The 25,233-nt window shown below is 41.7% G+C and overlaps 1 protein-coding gene across 1 annotated transcript in view; it reads left to right on the top strand.

Moving 5' to 3' along the window:
* The window catches only part of LOC115150976 (guanine nucleotide-binding protein G(i) subunit alpha-2), a 191,608-nt gene that overhangs the window by 145,362 nt on the left and 21,013 nt on the right, over nucleotides 1-25,233 (top strand). The window contains exons 3-4 of the mRNA XM_029694853.1: nucleotides 10,635-10,776; nucleotides 20,454-20,614. Of these exons, the coding sequence (XP_029550713.1) occupies nucleotides 10,635-10,776; nucleotides 20,454-20,614 (303 nt within the window). The remainder of the gene's footprint in view (nucleotides 1-10,634; nucleotides 10,777-20,453; nucleotides 20,615-25,233) is intronic.

Genomic DNA, 25,233 nt, shown 5'->3' with positions numbered 1-25,233 from the left:
TGATATGCCACACTTGTCAGGTGGATGGATTATCTTGGCTAAGGAGAATTGCTCACTAACAGGGATGTTAACACATTTGTGCACAACATTTGAGAGAAATACGCTTTTTGTGCGTATGGAAAATTTCTGTGATCTTTTATTTCAGCTCATGAAACAAGAGACCAACACTTTACATGTTGGATTTATGTTTTTGTTATAGTACATTTAAACTCAGTTTTTAACAATTCCTGACATTTAATCATAGTAAAACTTCCCTGTCTTAGGTCAGTTAAGATCACCACTTTATTTTAAGAATGTGAAATGTCAGAATAAATCATTCTCTCCACTATTATTCTGACATTTCACATTGTTAAAGTAAAGTGGTGATCCTAACTGAACCAAGACAGGGAATTTTTACTTGGATTAAATGTCAGGAATTGTGAAAAACTGAGTTTAAATGTATTTGGCTAAGGTGTATATAAACTTCTGACTTCAACTGTAGGTCCTAGTTATACCCTAACACAGTGGTGTTAGGAAACCCCCAGTTTACAGGCCACATCAGGCCTGCAAGTCACATTATATGGGCTTGCAAAGTGATGTGTAATTCCTATTGGAATCCAGCCAGAGGTAAGATATCCAACAAGTGGAATTTTTTATCACCCACAACCCGCATTCAGAATGACTAGACATGAGACAGACAGCTCAAAAAGCTTCCCTATCGATCTTGTTTAGGGACAATACAATTATCCTACCTAGACTAGCCTACAACACCACAATTCAATGAATAATTGCATTAATGTTTTCAGGAAACTACAAAATTATACTCTAGGCATTTGAATAACGACGCAAAAGCCCTGTTATTTGAATGCTTCATTCAATTTGGATCAATTCTGGGTCTACTCTCGACAGTTTTAAGGTCTAGAAAGGCACTGTATCAGGCCAGTCTGGCTGTATTGTTTTACTTCTGATACTGAATGCACTGTCTGTTTTAGATCATCATTCTCCCAAGTCATCCTATTATAACGTGGCCACATACTGAATGCTACCGGCAGGCCCAGTTATTCAGGAAAGCTTAACACAGGCTCTGCCTCTATTTTTCCCCGCACCTAGAACACTGCAATAAAGCCTAAATATTGATAATTTAGCTTTTAAAAGGTATTATCTTTTACAAATGGCAAAAACACAACCAGTCACAATGTTTTCATTTGATTAGGCTACTTCAAAAGTCTGTAGGCCTGCACATGTTCATCAAAATATCATTTCAGCATTCTCAAAATGGCTTGACATTAACCAGGTTTCCATCCAACCTTTTTATGTGAGTAAAGTAGCCTACTTTCAAGGAATCATGAGAAAACATACAGTTTATTAAGCTACCGATTAAATAAGTTCCGTTGAACTTCACACACTCTTAGAAAAAAGGGTTCCAAAAGGGTTATTTGCGGAGGGATAGAGTTCTACATAGAACCGTTTTGATCTGAAGAACCCTTTTTGGAAGACAAGGGTTATTTGCAATAAAAGGGTTCAACCTAGAACCTTTAACATCTGAAGAACCATTTTTGGAAGAAAGGGTTCTTTGATGATTCTTTGGAAAGCATGAAGGATTCTTTGGAAGGCAAGAAGGGTTCTACATAGAACCATATATCATATTTCCCTGCATATACATTGATTGGTTCATACATTTTATGTTACACAAAGATAAATAACATATATTTTTTAACTAAACCAATCTGTTAGTAGTAGGACTTATTGCACCCGTTACTGGGATGGTTTTTCCAGTTTACATCATTGAGCTAGTCTCCATATTCAATTCTGCTTAATCCTGGCAGTCATTCTGAATGCAGGTTGCGGGTGATAAAAAAAATCCTGTTGTTGGATATTCTGGTTGGATTCCAATAAGAATTACACATCACTTTGAAAGCTAGTATAATGTGACTTGCAGGCATGATCTGGCCTGTAAACCAGGGGTTTCTTAACACCAGTGTGTTAGGGTATAACTAGGTCCTCAACGAAAGGCCTTATTATACACTACATGACTGAAAGTATGTGGATACCTGCTTGTCAAGCATCTTATTACAAAATCATAGGCATTAATATGGAGTTGGTCCCCCCTTTGCTGCAATAACAGCATCTACTCTTCTGGGAAGGCTTTCCACTAAATGTTGGAACATTAATGCTGGGACTTCCTTCCATTCAGCCACAACAGCATTAGTGAGGTCGGGCACTGATGTTGGGCGATTAGGCCTGGCTTGCAGTCTGCAATTTATCCCAAAGGTGTTCGATGGGGTTCAGGTCAGGGCTCTGTGCAGGCCAGTCAAGTTCTTCCACACTGATCGTGACAAACCATGTCTGTATGGACCTCACTTTGTGCATGGGGCATTGTCATGATGAAACAGGAAAGGTCCTTCCCCAAACTGTTGCCACAAAGCTTGAAGCATAGAATAGTCTAGAATGTCATTGTATGCTGTAGCGTTAAGCTTTCCTGTCACTGGAACTAAGGGGCTGAGCCCGAACCATGAAAAACCGCTCCAGACCATTATTCCTCCTCCACCAAACTTTACCGTTGGCACTATGCATTGGGGCAGGTAGTGTTCTCCTGGCATCCGTCAAATCCAGATTCTTCCTGTTGGACTGCCAGATGGTGAAGCGTATACGTTTACAACAAGCAAGGGGAAGATATCAGAATAGGGGCATTGGGGAATAACATATTATACGGAATACATTTGTACTGTAGTGAAGCCGTCTCTAGAGTAATGCAAGGTCTCTTTCATGATCATGTGAAACGTCAATTGCTATGGAAATGCTTGGATGTGTTTTTCAATGATGTTAAAGGTAGTTATAATGCAACTATGACAGTGACACGATATGGATTACAATTATCATCATGAATATTAAGGCTATACGCACTACATGTAACACATATAGACACTCAACCATGCAAATTGGTGAAGTTATTATTTATTTGGACATCACACATTATAGTCTTACTCTTATACAGACATCGTACACACTCTCACTACATCACATCCAATATCATAAACATCAACTTACTCAGATTTATTACACACATAATAACTTGTTTCAATTTTCTAACATCTGTGGCACTGGCTCACAGGCAAACAGGTACGGGAATAAAACAAATATTGCTAGAACCTATTTCTTGAATTCTAAATATCAGACATTTGAAAGCTCTAGTTTTGACTGTCATAATACCTCTGATGGCAGTAACTTTACAAGCACTAATTATGGTCAATTTAGACTGAGAGTAGTATCTAGTTATGGTAAGGGGTGAAATAAGTATAGCCAGTTATAATTGTAATGGTTTTGCAGATTATAAAAAAAGAAGATCAGTCTTTACATGGCTAAAAGAAAAGGAATATAACATATACTGTTTACAGGAAACTCACTCTACATCCTCAGATGAAGTTGCGTGGAAAAAGGAATGGGTTGGTGAAATAATTTTCTGTCATGGACAAAGGAACTCAAAAGGTGTGATGATATTAATTAACAAAAATGTTCATCTGAATGTGCAAATAGTCAGGAATGATTTGCAAGGAAGGTGGATCTTTTTGAATATGAACTGGACGAAAAAGAGATTTGGCTCATTAATCTATATGGTCCAAATCAGGATGATCCATGCTTCTTCGAAAACATTTATACTAATTAATTGAACTTACAGACAACAAATTATCAAATCATTATGGTAGGAGACTAAAACAGTGTTAAGTACCTCAATGGACCGTAAAGGTAATCACTCTACAAACTATCATCACCGTGCACTTAAGGAAATCACAAATATTATGGACACATTAGAAATAGTGGATATTTGGAGACTAAAAACCCCCGACCTAGTGATATATACGTAGGAGACTTAATCAAGCTAGTCGTCTTGACTACTTTCTTGTCTCTTTCTCTCTTGCATCAAAGGTTAAAAAAGTTTTAATAGGAGACAGAATGCGATCGAATCATCATCTAATTGGCATTCACATAACTCTTATAGATTTTCCACGTGGACAGGGATATCAGAAATTGAATCAAAGTTCACTGGAGGACAACTTATTTTTAACTAAGACAATGTCACGGTTGTCGTCGGTGAAGGAGGACCAAAACGCAGCAGGTACGTGTATGCTCATCTTGAGAATTTATTAACTTCAAAAAATGAACGTACAAAATAACAAAACAAAAAAGAACGAACGAACAACTACAAACAGTCTGGCAAAGCATAAGGCTCAACACAGAACAATCACCCACAAATACCAAACACAAACACACCCTACTATATGGGACTCTCAATCAAAGGCAGATAGACAACACCTGCCTTCAACTGAGAGTCCCAACCCCAATTAACCAAACATAGACATACACTCACTAGACTCCACATAGAAATACCTAAACATAAACCAAAACCCGGAATTACTAAATTAAACACCCTTTTAACAAAACACACCACCCTGAACCACATAAAACAAATACCCTCTGCCACGCCCTGACCAAACTACAAAAACAATTAACCTTATACTGGCCAGGACGTGACAGACAAAATCATTTATAACTGAATTTTTCCAGTATAATATAGGTTCAGCAAATCCCCTTATTGTTTGGGATACCTTTAAAATGTACCTTCAGAGGTCATTCAATTCAATATTCATCAATAAGAAAAAAGCAGTTTCTGACTAAAGAAACAAGACTAACAAGGTAAATCCATGAACTAATAGTACAGGTAGGTAGCAATAAAAATGATACTACAGAGATACAAAATAAGTTAGAGGAAAAACAAAAAGAACTTGAGGAACTTATTCAAGAACGATCTAATGTTATCTATTACAAAGATAAAGCAAAGTGGATGGAATATGGAGAAAAATGCACACAATTCTTCCTGAATCTCCAATACAGGAACGCTAACAAAAATAATTTGCAGAAACTCGTCACTGAAGACGGAGTCATCTATGATTCTCCGAATGATATTTTAAAAGAGGAAGCTAATTATTTTAGGCAGATGTTCTCTTTTCCGTCTCATCCTCTCCCACTGAATGAAGATTACGGTAAGGAATTCTTTCCAAATAATATAAAAAATGGAAAATTAACTAATGTACAGAAAGATCAGTGCAAAGGCCAAATTACAGAGGAAGAACTTTTTGAGGCTATTAAACCCTTTCAGTCTGGAAAAACCCCAGGGCTTCATGGCATACCGGAAGAGGTATATCAAGCCTTTTTCGGTACACTAAAAGCTCCATTGTTAGATTGTTTTAACTACTCCTATAGAAATGGTAGTCTGTCAGGTACTCAGCAGGAAGGTCTGATTTCTCTATTATTAAAACAAGACCCAGATAGCAAATATAAAGACCCAGTCTATCTAAAATGCTGGAGGCCCCTTTCATTGTTTATCCTGTTGGGGATAGGGGGCAGTATTTGCACGGCCGGATAAAAAAAACGTACCCGATTTAATCTGGTTACTACTCCTGCCCAGTAACTAGAATATGCATATAATTGTTTGATTTGGATAGAAAACACCCTAAAGTTTCTAAAACTGTTTGAATGGTGTCTGTGAGTATAACAGAACTCATATGGCAGTCAAAACCCTGAGACAAATCCTGACAGGAAACTGAAATCTGATGTGTGGATATCACTTCAAACATTTGCCATTGAAACACACAGGGGCTTGTGAATCATTTAGCACTTCCTATGGCTTCCACTAGATGTCCCCAGTCTTTACAAAGTGGTTTGAGTCTCCTACTATCAAAATTGACTGAAAGAGAGGATGTTTATCTTGGTCACAGGGGATGGGCCATTACCATTGTGACGTCGGCGCCCATGGGTACTCTCCCTTTTCGAAACGTTTTGAAAGACAATGCAACCGTCCCAATGGAATATTATTGAAGCCCTGGTTGAAAAAGCCCCTAAAGATTTATGTTATACAACGTTTGACATGTTTGAACGAACTTAAATATTTTTTTTTTGCTCATTCCTGACGACAAGTCAGACGCACACGGTACATTTTCACTAGCCTTCGGAGTGCGCTAACACTATTGGGACATAAATTATTAACTTTTTTGAACAAAACTACATTTGTTATGGACCTGGGATGCCTAGAAGTGCCTTCTGATAAAGATAATCAAAGGTAAGGGATTATTTACAATAGTATTTTTGATGGTTGATCGTTCCAAGATGGCTCCAACATTTATAGCCTAGACTTTTTTTCTGGGCATACCACGTCGTTTATTGCAAAGTGTGATTTCCCAGTAAAGTTATTTTTAAATCTGGCAAAGAGATGGCATTCAAGACATGTTAATCTATAAGTCTTTGAATGACAATATTACATTTTAACAATGTTTTCGAATAGTAATTTTGTAAATTGTAGCGCTGATCCACCGGAAGCATTTGAGGGAAAAGATTTTCTGAACGTCATGCGCCGATGTAAAATGCTGTTTTTATATATAAATATGAACTTTATCGAACAAAAAATGCATGTGTTGTGTAACATGATGTCCTAGGAGTGTCATCTGATGAAGGTTGTCAAAGGTTAGTGCTGCATTTAGCTGTGTTTTGGGTATTTGTGATGCATGCTAGTGGCTTTGAAAATGGCTGTGTGATTATTTCTGGCTGGGTACTCTGCTGACATAATCTAATGTTTTGCTTTTTGCTGTAAAGCCTTTTTGAAATCAGACAACGTGGTTCGATTCAGGAGAGGTGTATCTATAAAACGGTGTAAAATAGTCATATGTTTGAGAAATTGAAGTTATAGCATTTATGAGGTTTTGCATTTAGCGCGACGCGATTCCACACGCGATCCCACTGGCCCAGACAGGTTATTCAGTATTGTTGTAATTGTCATTATTACAAATATATATATAAAAATCGGCATCGTCTTTTTTTGGTCCTCCAATAATCGGTGTCGGTATTGGCGTTGAAAAATCATAAATCGGTCGACCTCTAGTATTCATATCACAAAATATATAAATATGCTCTCCACAATGAATTTCAATAGAAAACTTGTAAAAATAGACATGATCCTGCAACCATGGAGAGGTTAATACCTGTCTATTTATGGAAGAATTGCCCTGATTAACTTCTTAATCAAATCTCAGTTTACTCACTTACTTATGGCGCTACCGATCCTTGACTTTGGCGATGTCATTTACAAAATAGCCTCCAACACTCTACTCAGCAAATTGGATGCAGTCTATCACAGTGCCATCCGTTTTGTCACCAAAGCCCCATATACTACCCACTACTGCGACCTGTATGCTCTCGTTGGCTGGCCCTCGCTTCATATCCGTCGCCAAACCCACTGTCTCCAGGTCATCTATAAGTCGTTGCTAGGTAAAGCCCTGCCTTATCTCAGCTCACTGGTCACCATAGCAGAACCCACCCGCAGCACGCGCTCCAGCAGGTATATTTCACTGGTCACCCCCAAAGCCAATTCCTCCTTCGGCCGCCTTTCCTTCCAGTTCTCTGCTGCCAATGACTGGAACAAACTGCAAAAATCACTGAAGCTGGAGACTCATATCTCCCTCACTAGCTTTAAGCACCAGCTGTCAGAGCAGCTCACAGATCACTGCACCTGTACATAGCCCATCTGTAAATAGCCCATCACCATATTGTTATTTATTTGATTTATTTTGCTCCTTTGCACCCCAGTACCGCTACTTGCACACTCATCTTCTGCACATCTATCACCCCAGTGTTTAATTTGCCATACTGTAATTCATTTCGCCACTATGGCCTATTTATTGCCTCATACCCATTATCCTACCTCATTTGCACACACTGTATATAGACTTTCTCTATTGTATTATTGACTGTATGTTTGTTTATTCCATTTGTAACTCTGTGTTGTTGTTTGTGTCGAACTGCTTTGCTTTATCTTGGCCAGGTCGCAGTTGTAAATGAGAACTTGTTCTCAACTAGCCTAAGGTGAAATGAAAAAAAAGCATGCCAATACCAGAGTGGGCACATTCGCTATACCTACAGTTGAAGTCGGAAGTTTACATACACCTTAGCCAAATATATTTAAACTCAGTTTTTCACAATTCCTGACATTTAATCCCAGTAAAAATTCCCTGTTTTAGGTCAGTTAGGATCACCACTTTATTTTAAGAATGTGAAATGTCAGAATAATAGTAGAGAGAATGATTTATTTCAGCTTTTATTTCTTTCATCACATTCCCAGTGGGTCAGAAGTTTACATACACTCAATTAGTACTTGGTAGCATTGCCTTTAAATTGTTTAACTTGGGTCAAATGTTTTGGGTAGCCTTCCACAAGCTTCCCACAATAAGTTGGGTGAATTTTGGCCCATTCCTCCTGACAGAGCTGGTGTAACTGAGTCAGGTTTGTAGGCCTCCTTGCTCGCACACACTTTTTCAGTTCTATAGGATTGAGGTAGGTCAGGGCTTTGTGATGGCCACTCCAATACCTTGACTTTGTTGTCCTTATGCCATTTTGCCACAACTTTGGAAGTATGCTTGGGGTCATTGTCCATTTGGAAGACCCATTTGCGACCAAGCTTTAACTTCTTGACTGATGTATTGAGATGTTGCTTCAATATAGCCACATCATTTTCCTACCTCATGATGCCATCTATTTTGTGAAGTGCACCAGTCCCTCCTGCAGCAAAGCACACCCACAACATGATGCTGCCACCCCTGGGCTTCACGGTTGGGATGGTGTTCTTCGGCTTGCAAGCATCCCCCTTTTTCCTCCAAACATAACAATGGTCATTATGGCCAAACAGTTCTATTTTTGTTTCATCAGACCAGAGGACATTTCTCCAAAAAGTACGATCTTTGTCCCCATGTGCAGTTGTAACCCGTAGTCTGGCTTTTTTATGGCGGTTTTGGAGCAGTGGCTTCTTCCTTGCTGAGCAGCCTTTCAGGTTATGTCGATATAGGACTTGTTTTACTGTGGCTATAGATACTTGTGTACCTGTTTCCTCCAGCATCTTCACAAGGTCCTTTGCTGTTGTTCTGGGATTGATTTGCACTTTTCGCACCAAAGTACATTCATCTCCAGGAGACAGAATCCGTCTCCTTCCTGAGCGGTATGACGGCTGCGTGGTCCCATGGTTTTTATACTTGCGTACTGTTGTTTGTACAGATGAATGTGGTACCTTCAGGCATTTGGAAATTGCTCCCAAGGATGAACCAGACTTGTAGAGGTCTACACTTTTTTTCTGAGGTCTTGGCTGATTTCTTTTGATTTTCCTATGATGTCAAGCAAGGAGGCACTGAGTTTGAAGGTAGGCCTTGAAATACATCCACAGGTACACCTCCAATTGACTCAAATGATGTCAATTAGCCTATCAGAAGCTTCTAAAGCCATGACATCATTTTCTGGAATTTTTAAGCTGTTTAAAGGCACAGTAAAGTTATTGTTTGTAAACTTCTGACCCACAGGAATTGTGATACTGTGAATTATAAGTGAAATAATCTGTCTGTAAACAATTGTTGGAAAAATTACTTGTGTCATACACAAAGTAGATGTCCTAACCGACTTGCCAAAATTATAGTTTGTTAACAAGAAATGTGTGGAGTGGTTGAATAACTAGTTTTAATGACTCAAACTTAAGTGTATGTAAACTTTCAACTTCAAGTGTATATGTAAAACAAATTGTGACAAAACCATCAGTAGGCCTAGAGTTGAAAATGCGATGCAAACCCATCCTCCAACCAGCATTTTTGTCTATTATTGCGGTGTTGAACATGATAATGAAGTGCCCAGGTCAGTATGCTTTGTTAATTGGTTACATTGGTGGTGCATTGGCAGAGAAACCTGATGGTGGAAAATGTGTTGCATATATTCTATATAATTATAAATATGGCATCAAAATGTAGAATATCAGATTTCCCACTAGCTGATCATTGGTCGTAGTGTAATGAAACAGGCAGGAAGAGTGAGTTTGTCTGTGGTGGTCGGCGAACCATCAAACTTCTGGCCCGTAGCCCTGTGTGGGATCGACTGTGCCACAAAAGCATACTGAAGTGACAACATTTATAAACACAGTGTTGCTAAATGTATTATTATTTGTCCTCGTAAACATTATTTTGAGTTAATTCTTTGAGGGAGGAGGGAGTTTAATACATTTTACAGTACAAGGGGAGGGTCATGGGAAAATATTGTTAGTGTTGGGGGGGTGCATTATAAAAAAAAAATGTATGACACCTTGAGTTGGACCGGCTACAAAAGCATCAGTGCTCACCCTTAACATGTGCTGACGACACAACAGAACAGATGAACAGATTACTCTGAAGGACAAAAATATATATTTTTAAGCCACGCCTCCAGTCTTCTGATCTGACCCGGTGGATCATAGTGCAATAAACCATGCAGAATCAACAACCCAACCTGGCTTTTTTAAAAGAAAACAACCCAACTAAGTGATCCAACAGGTTGCGTCAAAATAACCCACCGTGTGTTCTGTCCAATATTTACCCAAATTGGGTTGTTTTAACCCAGCACACTACCTTATAATGGCTTGCCTACTTACAAATTGCGGGATATTCAAACATGAACGTTCTTGTTAGCACCTAAAGAGTTGTCAATATGCCACACTGTCAGCATCACTGATGTCATTGTCATCGTAACACATTATCCCCAACACTGTTCCTGACTTGAGTGACATCAGAAGAATGCTCAGGTTTGTTTTCCTTCCCGATCAGGATCATCCATGAGGATGGCTACTCAGAAGATGAGTGTAAGCAGTACATAGCTGTGGTCTACAGCAACACCATCCAGTCCATCATGGCTATCATCAAGGCCATGGGCAATCTCAAGATTGACTACACAGAAGCCGCCAGAGAGGTAAGACACACACACACACACACACACACACACACACACACACACACACACACACACACACACACACACACACACACACATTTGGGCATGTTTTTTGGGCTCCTCTGTTTCTGCAGTCAGATAATTAGAGAAGACGTCCAGCTTTGCCTCTACACATCCACTAGAGCTCTTGAGTTACCATGTCCTGGGCCTTAAAGACAAGTTTAGTCACTATCATCCATAATCCCATGCTCGATCCAAGGATTCATTTCATGTACTAACATAGTTTGAAAAGAACAGCCAATAGGAAATTGTGTGTACTATCATCCATAATCCCATGCTCGATCCAAGGAGCCATTTCATGTACTAACACAGTTTGAAAAGAACAGCCAATAGGAAATTGTGTGTACTATCATCCATAATCCCATGCTCGATCCAAGGAGCCATTTCATGTACTAACATAGTTTGAAAAGAACAGCCAATAGGAAATTGTGTGTACTATCATCCATAATCCCATGCTCGATCCAAGGAGCCATTTCATGTACTAACATAGTTTGAAAAGAACAGCCAATAGGAAATTGTGTGTACTATCATCCATAATCCCATGCTCGATCCAAGGAGCCATTTCATGTACTAACACAGTTTGAAAAGAACAGCCAATAGGAAATTGTGTGTACTATCATCCATAATCCCATGCTCGATCCAAGGAGCCATTTCATGTACTAACACAGTTTGAAAAGAACAGCCAATAGGAAATTGTGTGTACCATCATGCAACCATTGACATACCCCACCCTTCAGTCTGGCCCCCCATTAATGAGCACATGAATGCCTTGCAACTTTCCATGAGAACATTTCCCCAGGTGACTGAGTTGATTCCACAGGAGCTGGATCCTGTATAGATCCCAGATATATAAAGATATAGATATAGATAGATAAATAAGTGCGTTATTTGAAAAAAAGAAATACTTTTTTTTTACCAAATGCAGCTAGTTTGCAGTCTTTCCAGCTTCAGTTTGAAGTGATTATTTTAGCTGTGTTGTTGGGTAGTTCCTCTGAACAACATTGTCCTGACGAGAGAGCACATTAGCTCATTGTTATGGATGTATCCAAATAAATGTCACAAGAAAACATCTTAAACAAACGCAAACGCAGCTTCTTTACTGTTATTCTGGCTGCACTGTTTGACGTGCCTGAAAGGTTAGCCGTAGTTGGCTAGCTACAGTAGCAAGCAAGGAATAAGAAGGTTGCCAGCCAGTATGGCAATTGAACATTTAGAACGAACGTCCATAGATACAGAACAAAAAAAGTTAGCAACTGTTTGTGTCGGGACTACGGGACTATATCATGTGGAAGGATGAAATAGTATGAATAAATTCATAAAAGAAAGTTTTTATGCAAATATCAATCATTATTCGAAAATGTTGCTAACCCGTTGTATAAAAGTGATAATCCCGTCAAAGCCGGTGTTTGGAGGATATATTGGCACGGTTTGCCGGCCCTCGACTTTACTTAAGTAAAGTTACTCTTTTCAATTGTGATATCATCATATTCAAATGTACAGTACCAGTCAAAAGTTTGAACACACCTACTCATTCAAGGGTTTTTCTCCATTTTTACTACATTGTCGAATAATAATACAAAACTATGGAATAACACATATGGAATCACCAAGAAAGTGTTAAACAAATCAACATTTATTTTATATTTGAGATTCTTCAAAGTAGCCAACATTTGCCTGGATGACAGCTAAGCAAAGAGAAACGACAGTCCATCGTTACTTTAAGACATGAAGGTCAGTCAATCTGGAAGCTTTCAAGAACTTCTTCAAGTGCAGTCGCAAAAAGCATCAAGATCTATGATGAAACTGTCTCTCATGAGGTCCGCCAAAGGAAAGTCAGACCCAGAGTTATCTCTGCTGCAGAGGATAACTTCATTAGAGTTAACTGCACCTCAGATTGCAGCCCAAATAAATGCTTCACAGAGTTCAAGTAACAGACACATCTCAACATCAACTGTTCAGAGGAGACTACGTGAATCAGGCCTTCATGGTCAAATTGCTGCAAAGAAACCACTACTAAAAGACACCAATAATAAGAAGAGACTTGCTTGGGCCAAGAAACATGAGCAATGGACATTAGCCTGGTGTAAATCTGTCCTTTGGTCTGATGAGTCCAAATGTGAGATTTTTGCTTCCAACCGCCGTGTCTTTGTGAGACGCAGAGTAGGTGAATGGATGATCTCAGCATGTGTGGTTCCCACCGTGAAGCATGGAGGAGGACGTGTGATGTGTGGGGGTGCTTTTCTGGTGACAATATCTGTGATTTATTTAGAATTCAAGGCACACTCAACCAACATGGCTACCACAGCATTCTGCAGCGATGCGCATCTCATCTGGTTGGCGCATAGTGGGACTATCATTTGTTTTTCAACAGGACAATGACCCAACACACCTCCAGGCTTTGTAAGGGCTATTTGACCAAGAAGGAGAGTGATGGAGTGCTAGATCAGATGACCTGGCCTCCACAATCACCCGACCTCAACCTAATTGAGATGGTTTAGCATGAGTTGGACCGCAGTGTGAAGGAACAGCATCCAACAAGTGCTCAGCATATATGGGAACTCCTTGTTGGAAACCCTTTTTTGGTTACTACATGATTCCATATGTGTTATTTCATAGTTTTGATGTCTTCACTATTATTCTACAACGTAGAAAATAGTAAAAATAAGGAAAATTGAACGAGTAAGTGTGCCCAAACTTTTGACTGGTAGTGTAAGTATATTGAATTGAATCGCCATAGCAAAGAAATAGACTGGGTTTCAAATCAACGCTGCTGCTCTTATCAACCAAATATTCTAAATTCCAACGTTCTACGAACATTGCTTTGGTTGATTTAGCATTTTTATTAGTTAGAATTGCCTTGACAATGGACAACTATTAATGGATGTCTTGTGCATCGTGCAAACACACACACACACACACACACACACACACACACACACACACACACACACACACACACACACACACACACACACACACACACACACACACACACACACACACACACAGTGCTCAGGGAGATGGAGAGAGAGAGTGAGGAGGTTTAGAGAGCGATTGAGAGAGAGGAGTTTGAGGCTGTGAGTGGGTTTTCCTGCCTCCATGAGGGCCATGCAGGCTTGATAATGAAGAAACATGAAGTGTGCTGAAAAAGGAAAAGGTGGCACTCGGACTGAGCTGTTTATTGGAAGGGGTTTATTTAAAACTGCTGGCAGGACACATTTCACGAGCAGATTTCCTTAGCAGTGTATAGGCACTATGCACCTCAAAAAACAATGCTGCTGCTGGGTTGTTCCACCAATTAGTTGCCTTTTGAATCGTGTAAAAAAAATATTTAAAAAAATTACATTTTTCCCATCTCAAGAGGTTAAATAAATAAAAATACTATAATGCCTATTAAGTGCCAAATAAAGTGACAGGGTTGACTGTAACAGGGTTTCACGACTTCATCTTAAATCATCTATAAATCCCCTTGTAACAGGGGGAACAGAAGATTGTTTTGTGCAAAAATTGTTTATTTGTTAAAACATTTCTAGCCTTTCCATCAATGCGTAACAGTGTTATGCTCGACCCGCTCAGTTTTCCATCACAAAACAGCAGAAAATTGCCTATAAGAGTAGAACCAGTTCACCTGCTTTTACATTAGGATTTGAGTATTAGATGTTCATCTTTCTTTGAAAAAAATATGTAAAAAGGAACAGTTTCACCATATTAAAACTAGAGTTCAGTTCATGTAACAGGGTTGACCTTAAAATTAGGGACATGTTGTTCTTTTTACTTTAATAAAATTAATCACTAATCACATGAAATAAATAATAATCTTTAGAAATGACTTTGTCAAAGCAACAAAATAACTAGGGCTTTACAATGATGGTAAAAAATGTTGGGATTAAGTAGGTTAAAATCTTCCCAGAAGTCACAGAGGTTGCACAGAGGGACAAGGTCCAAATGCTGAATTTTGTCTTTATTTATATACACTACATGGCCAAAAGTATGCGGCCACCAATTCATGTTAGTGGATTTGGCTATTTCAGCCACACCCGTTGCTGACAAGTGTATACAATTGAGCACACAACCATGCAATCTCCATAGACAGACATTGAAAGTAGAATGGCCCGTACTGAAGAGCTCAGTGACTTCCAACAAGCCACTATCATAGGATGCTACCTTTCCAACAAGTAAGTTTGCCAAATTTCTGCCCTGCTAGAGCTGCCCCGGGCAACTGTAAGTGCTGTTATTGTGAAGTGGAAACGTCTAGGAGTAACACTCATGACCGAGTTCCAAACTGCTTCTGGACGCAACGTCAGCACAAAAACTGTTCATCTGGAGCTTCATGAAATGGGTTTCCATGGCCGAGCAGCCACACACAAGCCTAAGATCACCATGCGCATGCCAAGCATCGGCTGGCATAAAGCTCGCTGCCATTGGACTCTGGAGTGATGATTCACTCTTCACCATCTGGCAGTCCGACGAACTAATCTGGGTTTGGCAGATGCCAGGAGAATGCTACCTTATGCAATTCAAAGTGCCAACTGTAAAGTTTGGTGGAGGATAAATAATGGTCTGGGGCTATTTTTTATGTTTTGGGCTCAGCCCCTTAGTTCCAGTGAAGGGAAATCTTAACACTACAGCATACAATGACATTCTAGATGATTTTGTGCTTCCAACTAAAGTGGCAACAGTTTGGGGAAGGCCTTTTTCTGTTTCAGCATAACAATGCCCCTGTGCACAAAGTGAGGTCCATACAGAAATGTTTTGTCGAGATCGGTGTGTAAGAACTTGACTCGACTGCACAGAGCTCTGACCTCAACCCCATCAAACACTTTTTGGATGAATTGGAATGCCGACTTCGAGCCAGGTGTAATTGCCCAACATCAGTGCCCGACCTCACTAATGCTTTTGTGGATGAATGGAAGCAAGTCCCCGCAGCAATGTTCCAACATCTAGTGGAAAGCCTTCCCAGAAGAGTGGAGGCTGTTATAGCAGCAAATGGGGACCAACTCCATATTAATGCCCATGATTTTGGAATGAGATGTTCGACAAGCAGGTGTCCACATACTTTTGACCATGTAGTGTATATAGAGTTTTCCATGTGGTCTATATTAAAGGGCAATTCATTTACTACAACAGGCTTTTCAAATTAAATATTTATGCACAATGTCTACTTAAAATATCAAAGGGATGCAAAAGGCACTCATTTCGTGGAACGACCCTGCTGCTGCATCATGCAGCCCAGACAATGCTGGATAGAAGTAGTTTGCTTCAGTTTGATCTTTTTTTACTTCATCGATATATCTGGAAACTTGGGGAGTTTGCTGTTCATCAACATCAAACGATGATTACCTCAAGCTGATAAGGAAGGCTTAATTCCCAACCCATCTTCAAGTCTTTCTTCTTATTTACAGACCCATACACACACACACACACACTCACACACAGCTTCGCTGGTCTCACCTGTCACACCCAATGAGTCAGCAGTAAGAGCAAATCCAGTCCAGTGCTACCATGCAGAGGGCTCAGCCGGTGAACAAACTGTCAGTGTGTTTCTCAAAGAGAGCAAGCTCCAGTGTTTGACCGTATATATTAGAGGGCTTCAGTCTTGAGTTTGTAGCTGTAGGATGCGTGGATGTGCTTTATAACTGTACTCTAGTCTTCACATGGCCTGAGGGGAGAGTCTAACAGGGATGAGTAGAGAGGCTGCCTTGGTTTTTAAGGGAGGATGGATGGGTATGCTCCTCTGTGTTTTCAGACCATCCTTCATACAGTGTGTCGCTGGACCTAATGATACTTATGCAGGCAATTAGTGCACCGGCTGCCACAAACATGCTCTCATACAGTACATTCAGACAACAGACAACATGTACTCATAGACAGTGATGCACAAGAACACACAGAGAACAGTGCATAGACACACACACACTTGTGCGCACACACACACACACACACATACTTGTGCCCAGAATTGGCTCAGTGAGTCATCCTAAGCCCAGTGCCCAGGGAGGATGCAGAAGAGAGGAAATCTTGCCTCCATATGCTGTGTTATTTCATTTCATTTGCTTTGCCATTTCATATCAGAGAAAGATGCCCAAAACACAGGCAAAAAAATCCTCTCTGAACTGCACTCCAAGGCTATTAAACTGTCGTTTTGTGTTTTTATATTCATTATTATTTATATTAGTTTTAAGATTTTATTTGAAATTCAGTTTAGTTTCAGTTTGGTTTCAGATCGACTTTAATAGTTTTATCAAAACATTTCTAATGAGTTTTTATATGATTTATTTTCAGTTTTAGTGTTAGGGACATAAAGTAGCCTATGCGTGGGAGGGTAGTAGCCATGAATGTGTTGTATAGTTTTGGTGTTTTTGGGGATGTCACTTCTTGCCACATTCGGGTGTCACAGATGCACCTCTCCCGACTTCACTCCTCGACTTTAGTCTACTGTCGGCTGCTTTAGCCTTACCACTCAAACGCTCCCAATATCTGTGGTGCTGCTCGTGGCAACGTCATCTTGCTGAGTCTACCTTTAAATTATAAAGTCAATCTCAATGTGACGTGCTAGATTCAGAGGCTTGAAAACCCCATTAGAAAAAAAAGCTTGAAAACCCCATTCGATTTTGCCCCCCCCCCCCCAAAATAAACAAATCACTGAACATATAGTAATTCATGATAGTTTTTTATTTTTTATTCCATGGCATGTTGAATACTTGTTTTTGTTTGGATTGAAGGGCATTCTATAGCGTCAATTATTTACGCAATAAGGCACAAGAGGCAGTGATGCATCATGGATACAGTCTGAGGTAAATGCTGTTGTTCAGCCTCATGCAATTTACCTGTGACTGTATTCATGATACTTTTATTTATATTTTATTTAACTAGGCAAGTCAGTTAAGAACAAATTCTTATTTACAATGATGGCCTACCCTGGCCAAACCCTAACAATGCTGGGACAATTGTGCACCATCCTATGGGACTCCCAATCACGGCCAGTTGTGATACAGCCTGGAATCAAACCTGGGTCTGTAGTGACTCCTCTAGCACTGAGATGCAGTGCCTTATACCTCTGCGCCACTCGGGAGCCCCAGCACTGCCTCAATGCCTTATTGCTTTTATAAAACTGCTACCAACATATTAAAATAACAATGATTTACGATACATATTTTCATTAAAGTGTTATTTTGATAAACAAATTAATACAATTTCATTATTCCACCAAAATATATAGTCGGGACACAAATCTGGTTGTTAGTTATTTTAGTCATGTTGCTACAGACCCAGTCGTTAATTATTTTTGCATAGTTGCTATGCAAAAGGAGTGGTCAACCGTTCCAAACAAAATGGTTGCGATGCAGGCTCGGTAACGTTCTTCACATTTGCTAGCTAGCTAAAACACTTCGGTAAATTCAGTCACCTCAAACATTGAACCTGGAATGGCAGTACGCTATAGCTGCATTGTTACTTATAGGCAGTTACTTGGATATGTCCATGATAATGACGGTGATGTGTGATTTCGCCTAGCTCAGAAAAAGTTGTCTCGTCTCGTCTGGGCACTGTTCACTCTCTATGTATAGACCCCTTTCCAGTACAAGACACACTGACGTAATGCACAGATGCGTGCAACTCTTTTGCAGCAGTAGAAAGCCATCTGTGCCCATTCAACATTGCCTAGATTTACGTTTTATTACAAAATAACTTTTTGGGGTTCTCATATGCGTACAATGACATTTTGATTCATGCCTGAATATTTGCTAAGATTATATTTGGATGTGATCTTTGCAAAATAACTATTTTGGATGCAGCAGTTGTTAGCTATAATGCTAACGCTCATTGATATAGGCTGTAACAAAAGCTAGCCAAAGAGCCATTTTACTGGTTGAAGTGTTTTTTAAGAATAATGCAATTGATTTGTGATGATAACAAAAACATTCAATTGTAATCCAAAAGTAGTGTGAAATGCACTCATAAGAAACATGTAAATAGAGGCTTTTTTTGCTGGTGTTCCATATTTGAACCCCCCTTGTTCTGCCACCAATTTGCACGCGTCACCCTCCTGCGACAATGTTTGTAAACACAGAAAGGCGTCTATGGATCCAAACAACCAGTTTTATGATTCCCTATAATGCACAGTATAATTCAATGACTATGAAGTTCATTCTTGCATGTTCTATGTTTGAGCTGCTTTTGAAAGCCAAAGTCGAATTGAAAACATTATTGGCATTGTTCAATTTGGTTTTCATAATAGCAAGCCAGGACTGATTAGTTAGGTTGATTGGTTAGTTAAGCTAGCAAGTCTTACTGTTTGGTTACCAAGGCAACTACTGTAGCTAGCTAGTAAACTTGCTAGCTACTTCAGTGGATGTTGAACACATTTCTACATTTCTTGCGGAAATGTGTTCAATTATTGCCTTGGTATAAAAGGGATAATCAACTCAGGACTCTGGAAAATAGTGCACCTCCGTGTAAAGCCAGTTCCACGCGCTGAGTTTCAGTGTAGTTTTAGTTTTTCAAACAAGTCTGTTCATTATTTTATTTCAGTTAACTAATCATGAAAAAACTATTCCGTTTTCTTTTTAGTTTCAGTTTTAGTTTACTGTAATAACATTGCTTCACTCCCAGTCTTAAATTGAACTGTATATTTATAGTAATTTTGGTCCACTTCACCAAATTGATTGATTATCCACTTTGAGTTTTGCTAATTTGCTAGTATGGAAACACAGATGACACAGCAGATCTGCATACTGTATGTGTATGTGGGTGGAGAGGTGTACAGTGTACAGTATGTGGAGGTGTTCATCAGTCTGTTCTGCTGAGTCTATGGTTATGGAGGTGGCTGGCTCTCCGAGCCTAGACAGGCGTTCATCTCACTATAGAGAGATGAATACCTGACTAGGTAGGGATTCCACAGTAGCTGGGCGGGTACAGAGCTTACGGACTTGCTAGCTCTCTCGCTCATTAGCTGGACATTAGGAGAGATATGTGTGGCCATAACTCTGAACTATTTAATGTCGTGACTTTGACCCCTTGTCTTCATATTGGCGACAGACTTCTGTTGTCATCATCACCATCATTCCATTAATTCCTGTCTATTTACAGTACAGAAGGTAGTGGGAGAAACACCCAGAGGAAATATATCTATCTCCTGCCTGCCACTAGCTGCCACTGGGACACTTTATTACAACAGTGCATTATTTATCAGCCGGACACCTTGTCCACAGACACTAATATATCTCCCATATTAGCCATCACACAGTGGAGATTGCCTGGCCTCTGGTTATGACAGGTCCCCAGCGATGACATAACAATATATAAAGCTACGTATTTAAACTGTGGCACAATTGACCTTGGGCCATTGGCCCCCTGTCAAAACACACCAATATTTATTAGCTTAATCTGAGTCACTCAATCATTGTGTCTTGTGGCTAGAGAGACCCTTTAACTATTTATGATAAGATCTTGCCCCATCACAGCAGATGCGTTTGCTTGTTGATAATGTGGGTTCTCCCTCCTGAGATTTAAACATAAGCCCTCACTCTCTGTGATGTCTGTGGCAATGACTGTTCTGTAGTCCTGTGGTGTGTCTGACCTGCAACCTCCTAGCCCTGGCCCTAATGGCCCTCTCCTGTCCTCTCCCACCCCTGCAGGATGACGCCCGCCAGCTCTTTGCCCTGTCGGCTGCTGCTGAGGAGCAGGGCATCCTGCCCGATGACCTGTCCAAAGTGATCCGCCGCCTGTGGTCCGACAGTGGGGTGCAGAGCTGCTTCACACGCTCCAGAGAATACCAGCTCAATGACTCAGCCGCATAGTGAGTAGGCATACTGTACTGTGTGTGTGTTTGGCTGTTTGTGTGTTTTCTGTTGTGTTAGTTTGTTTGTTTGTTTGTTTGCTGCAGCAAAGAGCGGTATGGGAGGGCAATCTTACATTTACATTTAAGTCATTTAGCAGACGCTCTTATCCAGAGCGACTTACAAATTGGTGCATTCACCTTATGATATCCAGTGGAACAACCACTTTACAATAGTGCATCTAAATCTTTTAAGGGGGGGGGGGGTTAGAAGGATTACTTTATCCTATCCCAGGTATTCCTTAAAGAGGTGGGGTTTCAGGTGTCTCCGGAAGGTGGTGATTGACTCCGCTGTCCTGGCGTCGTGAGGGAGCTTGTTCCACCATTGGGGTGCCAGAGCAGCGAACAGTTTGGACTGGGCTGAGCGGGAACCGTGCTTCCTCAGAGGTAGGGGGGCCAGCAGGCCAGAGGTGGATGAACGCAGTGCCCTTGTTTGGGTGTAGGGCCTGATCAGAGCCTGAAGGTATGGAGGTGCCGTTCCCCTCACAGCTCCGTAGGCAAGCACCATGGTCTTGTAGCGGATGTGAGCTTCATCTGGAAGCCAGTGGAGAGAGCGGAGGAGCGGGGTGACGTGAGAGAACTTGGGAAGGTTGAACACCAGACGGGCTGCGGCGTTCTGGATGAGTTGTAGGGGTTTAATGGCACAGGCAGGGAGCCCAGCCAACAGCGAGTTGCAGTAATCCAGACGGGAGATGACAAGTGCCTGGATTAGGACCTGCGTTGCTTCCTGTGTGAGGCAGGGTCGTACTCTGCGAATGTTGTAGAGCATGAACCTACAGGATCGGGTCACCGCCTTGATGTTAGTGGAGAACGACTGGGTGTTGTCCAGGATCACGCCAAGGTTCTTAGTACTCTGGGAGGAGGACACAAGGGAGTTGTCAACCGTGATGGCGAGATCATGGAACGGGCAGTCCTTCCCCGGGAGGAAGAGCAGCTCCGTCTTGCCGAGGTCTAGATCTTATTTGGTCTATGGTTAGTAATACAGTAAAAGACGCTCGATCACTTTAGACTACAACCCCTTGATGAGGATATAAAACTCTCTGTGGTTCCCTTTCAGTCGGTCAACTCGTTACAACACAGCAATGGGGAGTTTGCGCGCTAGCGTTCTCTACTGAAGAACATTAGACTCACTTCTTACAAGGTCAAAGCACTCATTCCTTCAATGTTCTTCACCTTGAGCTTAGCGGGAAAATTTCACGCATTTAAAAAAAAAAATGAACACAGAATCTATCAGGCTTTGCTCCAACTTAACTATCCCGCTTAAGGAGTGCGTGCTCATCCTTCTGGATGTTGTGTGTTAAAGCTCGATAACCGGTTTCGTGAGTTTGAATTTGGTCGGATCGAGTGTCTTGTTGGGCTGAGGCATGCAAAAGTTGCCCTGGCTCAACCTGGTTGCTGTGCACTCTGCCGCTGGCTAAGGGAGGCGACTTGAAGGGAGAGGTCGGCCAGGTCGGTGGGCGCTCCCTGCCGCCTGTGCCCTGCCGCCTGTGCCCTGCCGCCTGTGCCCTGCCGCCTGTGCCCTGCCGCCTGTGCCCTGCCGCCTGTGCCCTGCCGCCTGTGCCCTGCCGCCTGTGCCCTGCCGCCTGTGCCCTGCCGCCTGTGCCCTGCCGCCTGTGCCCTGCCGCCTGTGCCCTGCCTCAGTCAATCGCCGTTTACCTCTTTTCCCAGATTTGGTCGATGATCGTCTCTTATGTGGACCGGATCAGGCTAGTTAAACAGCGCTGTATAGCTAACTCATCAAGGCGAGTTAGCTAGCGTACTGCCACTGGTGATTTCATGGGTTTGTGTAGCTCTCTCATTTAGCATATGAAGCGTTCAGTCAATTGGTTATTCTAAATTGACTGTACTATGGCTAGTGCTAGCCTGCGGGGATAATGCCAGGTAGCAAGACTGATAAGCTGCATGTTGGATGTCAGCTAGCATACAGTACTGTGACAACAGTGCCTCTGTCTGTTCCTATAAAAGGGGCAGGCTATGGTGGGCTATACAGTATCACGGAAGCACAATGTGCTCCCCAGGTGCTCGCTAACCACAAGGGTGTACCCCTTTCCATAGGTGTCTTATTACTGGGATTCATCGCTGGGTCCTCCCTCTAGCTCACTGGTCCCTATGAGGTACTTAGTGATATAGGTTATGGACTCGGTAGGTGATTGGCAATCATGCTTTTATCCCACACAGTCTCTGTGGTTCATATGAACTCCAAGAGGAGATGTCTGTCTCCTGCTCAACGTGTTTTGTTCCTGGGAATTAGATTTAATTACGTATGGCCCTGTCTGTTATCACAGATGGGATCTGTTTTTCAGAGCTGTCTGTCCCTTTTCTAGCTGGGTTACAAGGTGCGGTGTCACCGGTACCTATGACTGGTGGGCATGATCACCTCCATGATAACGTTTTTTTCCTGGGTTTATTCTTAATGTGTGCAACAACCGCGCACATAGCGCAGTGAAAGGGGAGGTGGCACCGGCTGGGGTCTCCTCTTGCCCCCCTCCCCAGATGTTTGCTGTGACAACTACCCCCAAGTGGCACTGCAAATTGGGGTATGTCACTGCTAGCCCCAATTCTGACTTGTGCTCTGATATCTGCTTCACTTCACTCTCGTAAAAGCCTGGGTTTTCTGCTTATTACCTAAAATGTATCAATTGAAAGTGTAGGTTCACAGCTCCAGTCCAGATGTGTTGGTCATTACTGAGACATGGTTAAGAAAGACTGTTTTGAACACTGATGTTAACCTTTCTGGTTATAACCTTTCTCGGCAAGACAGATCTTCCAAAGGTGGTGGAGTGATAATCGTTACCAAGGAACACCTTCAGTTGTCTCCACCAAGTCTGTCCCCAAACAATTCAATTTGCTGGTTTTACACATTAAACTTTCAAATAACTCTTTGTTGACTGTTGCTGGGTGCTATCGGCCACCATCAGCACTGGCCTGTACCCTAAATGCCCGAAGCTCTCTCCTGGCCCCTTACACTAAGTCTGAATTTGTCCTGCTAGGTGACCTAAACTGGAACATGCTTAAACCACCTGACCAAGTCCGAAAGCAATGGGACTCCCTAAATCTTTCTGCTACCATGTTGTGCTGCTGCCATGTTGTGTTGCTACCATGTTGTCATGTTGTGTTGCTACCATGCTATGTTTTCATATGTTGCTGCCATGCTATGTTGTTGTTTTAGGTCTCTCTATATGTAGTGTTGTGGTGTCTCTCTTATCGTGATGTGTGTTTTGTCCTATATTTTTATTAAAAAATATATTTTTAATCCCAGCCACCGTCCCCCTTTTTTCTTTTGGTAGGCCGTCATTTTAAATAAGAATTTGTTAACTGACTCGACTAGTTAAAAAAAGGTTAAATAAAGGCCACAAACCCAGAGTGGACAGGGCAAACATCAGCTCTTATATTAAAACATTGTTAAACACATACTTTCTTGTGGCCATATATTCCATTCACAGGAAGTTCCTGAAGTTCCATTTCAAGGCTGTGGTCTACAAGTTGATGGGCCTCCTTTTCAGGCTTTCACTCTTGCCTCACACTTTCACCAAATTTGTGGAGGCGGGTTTGGCACCTCTGTGGTGTCTGGGGCTCAGGATATTGGCCCTCGTTCTCAGGTCATTGACTTCCCACCAGTCATTGCTCTTGACATGCGTGATTCTAATGTTATTCACTAGAGGGCTCTGACGAGCAAACTCCCAATAGCTGTCTTGTACCTCGTTTCCCTCCTTCAGGGAACAGTATCACGACTCAGGATATGACCCAGATGCAGACATAGTAGGCGATAGTACAAAAGACAAAGTACAGTGAGACACAGGTTTTATCTTGGACACATGAAACATAGGATGGATACGGAGGGTGCAGGGCAACAGAAGACAAACAGCAAAGAAGCTAAGGATTTTAGAGATGGGGAAAGGGAATGTCCACTGATGATGAAACAGGGGTAAAGTTTACGGGACTCCACCAAGAGGAGCAGGTCCCGAGTGGACAGCCATACCCTCTGCCCATGCCGATAGCGGGAAGCAGGGGTCTGGTGGCGATCCGCTTGTCACGATACCTGGATGTGGTCTTCAAAAATAGCAGCCCAGGCTCTCTTCCAGGTATAGTGACAGCGACGGGTGAACATCTGGGCAGAGGGTATGCTGACTTCTTGCTCAGGGAAGAGTGGGGGCTGATATCCCAAGGAACACTCGAAGGGTGAGAGACCAGTGGCCGAGCAGAAAAGGGTGTTATGGGCGTATTCCACCCACATGAGTTGCTGGCTCCAGGTGGTGGGGTTGGCGGAGACGAGGCAACAAAGGGGCGTCTCCAGGTCCTGATTGGCTCGCTCCGACTGGCCATTAGATTGGGGGTGGAGACCAGAGGACAGGCTGGCTGACGACCCAATGAGGGTGCAGAATGCCTTCCAGAACCAGGACAAGAACTGGGGACCATGATCAGAGACAATGTCAACCGGAAGTCCAAGTATCCGGAAGACGTGCTGCACCATATGCTGAGCCGTCTCCTTGACTGAGGGTAACTTGGGAAGGGGAATAAAATGGGTGGCTTTAGAAAACCTATCCACCACCGTCAGGATAGTAGTGTTGCCGGGAAGCCCA

The sequence above is a fragment of the Salmo trutta genome, chromosome 16 (genome assembly GCF_901001165.1).
Source record: "Salmo trutta chromosome 16, fSalTru1.1, whole genome shotgun sequence".
NCBI lineage: Eukaryota > Metazoa > Chordata > Actinopteri > Salmoniformes > Salmonidae > Salmo > Salmo trutta.
The sequence above is the reverse complement of the archived record's forward strand: the minus strand, read 5'-3'. Positions and strand labels throughout refer to the sequence as shown.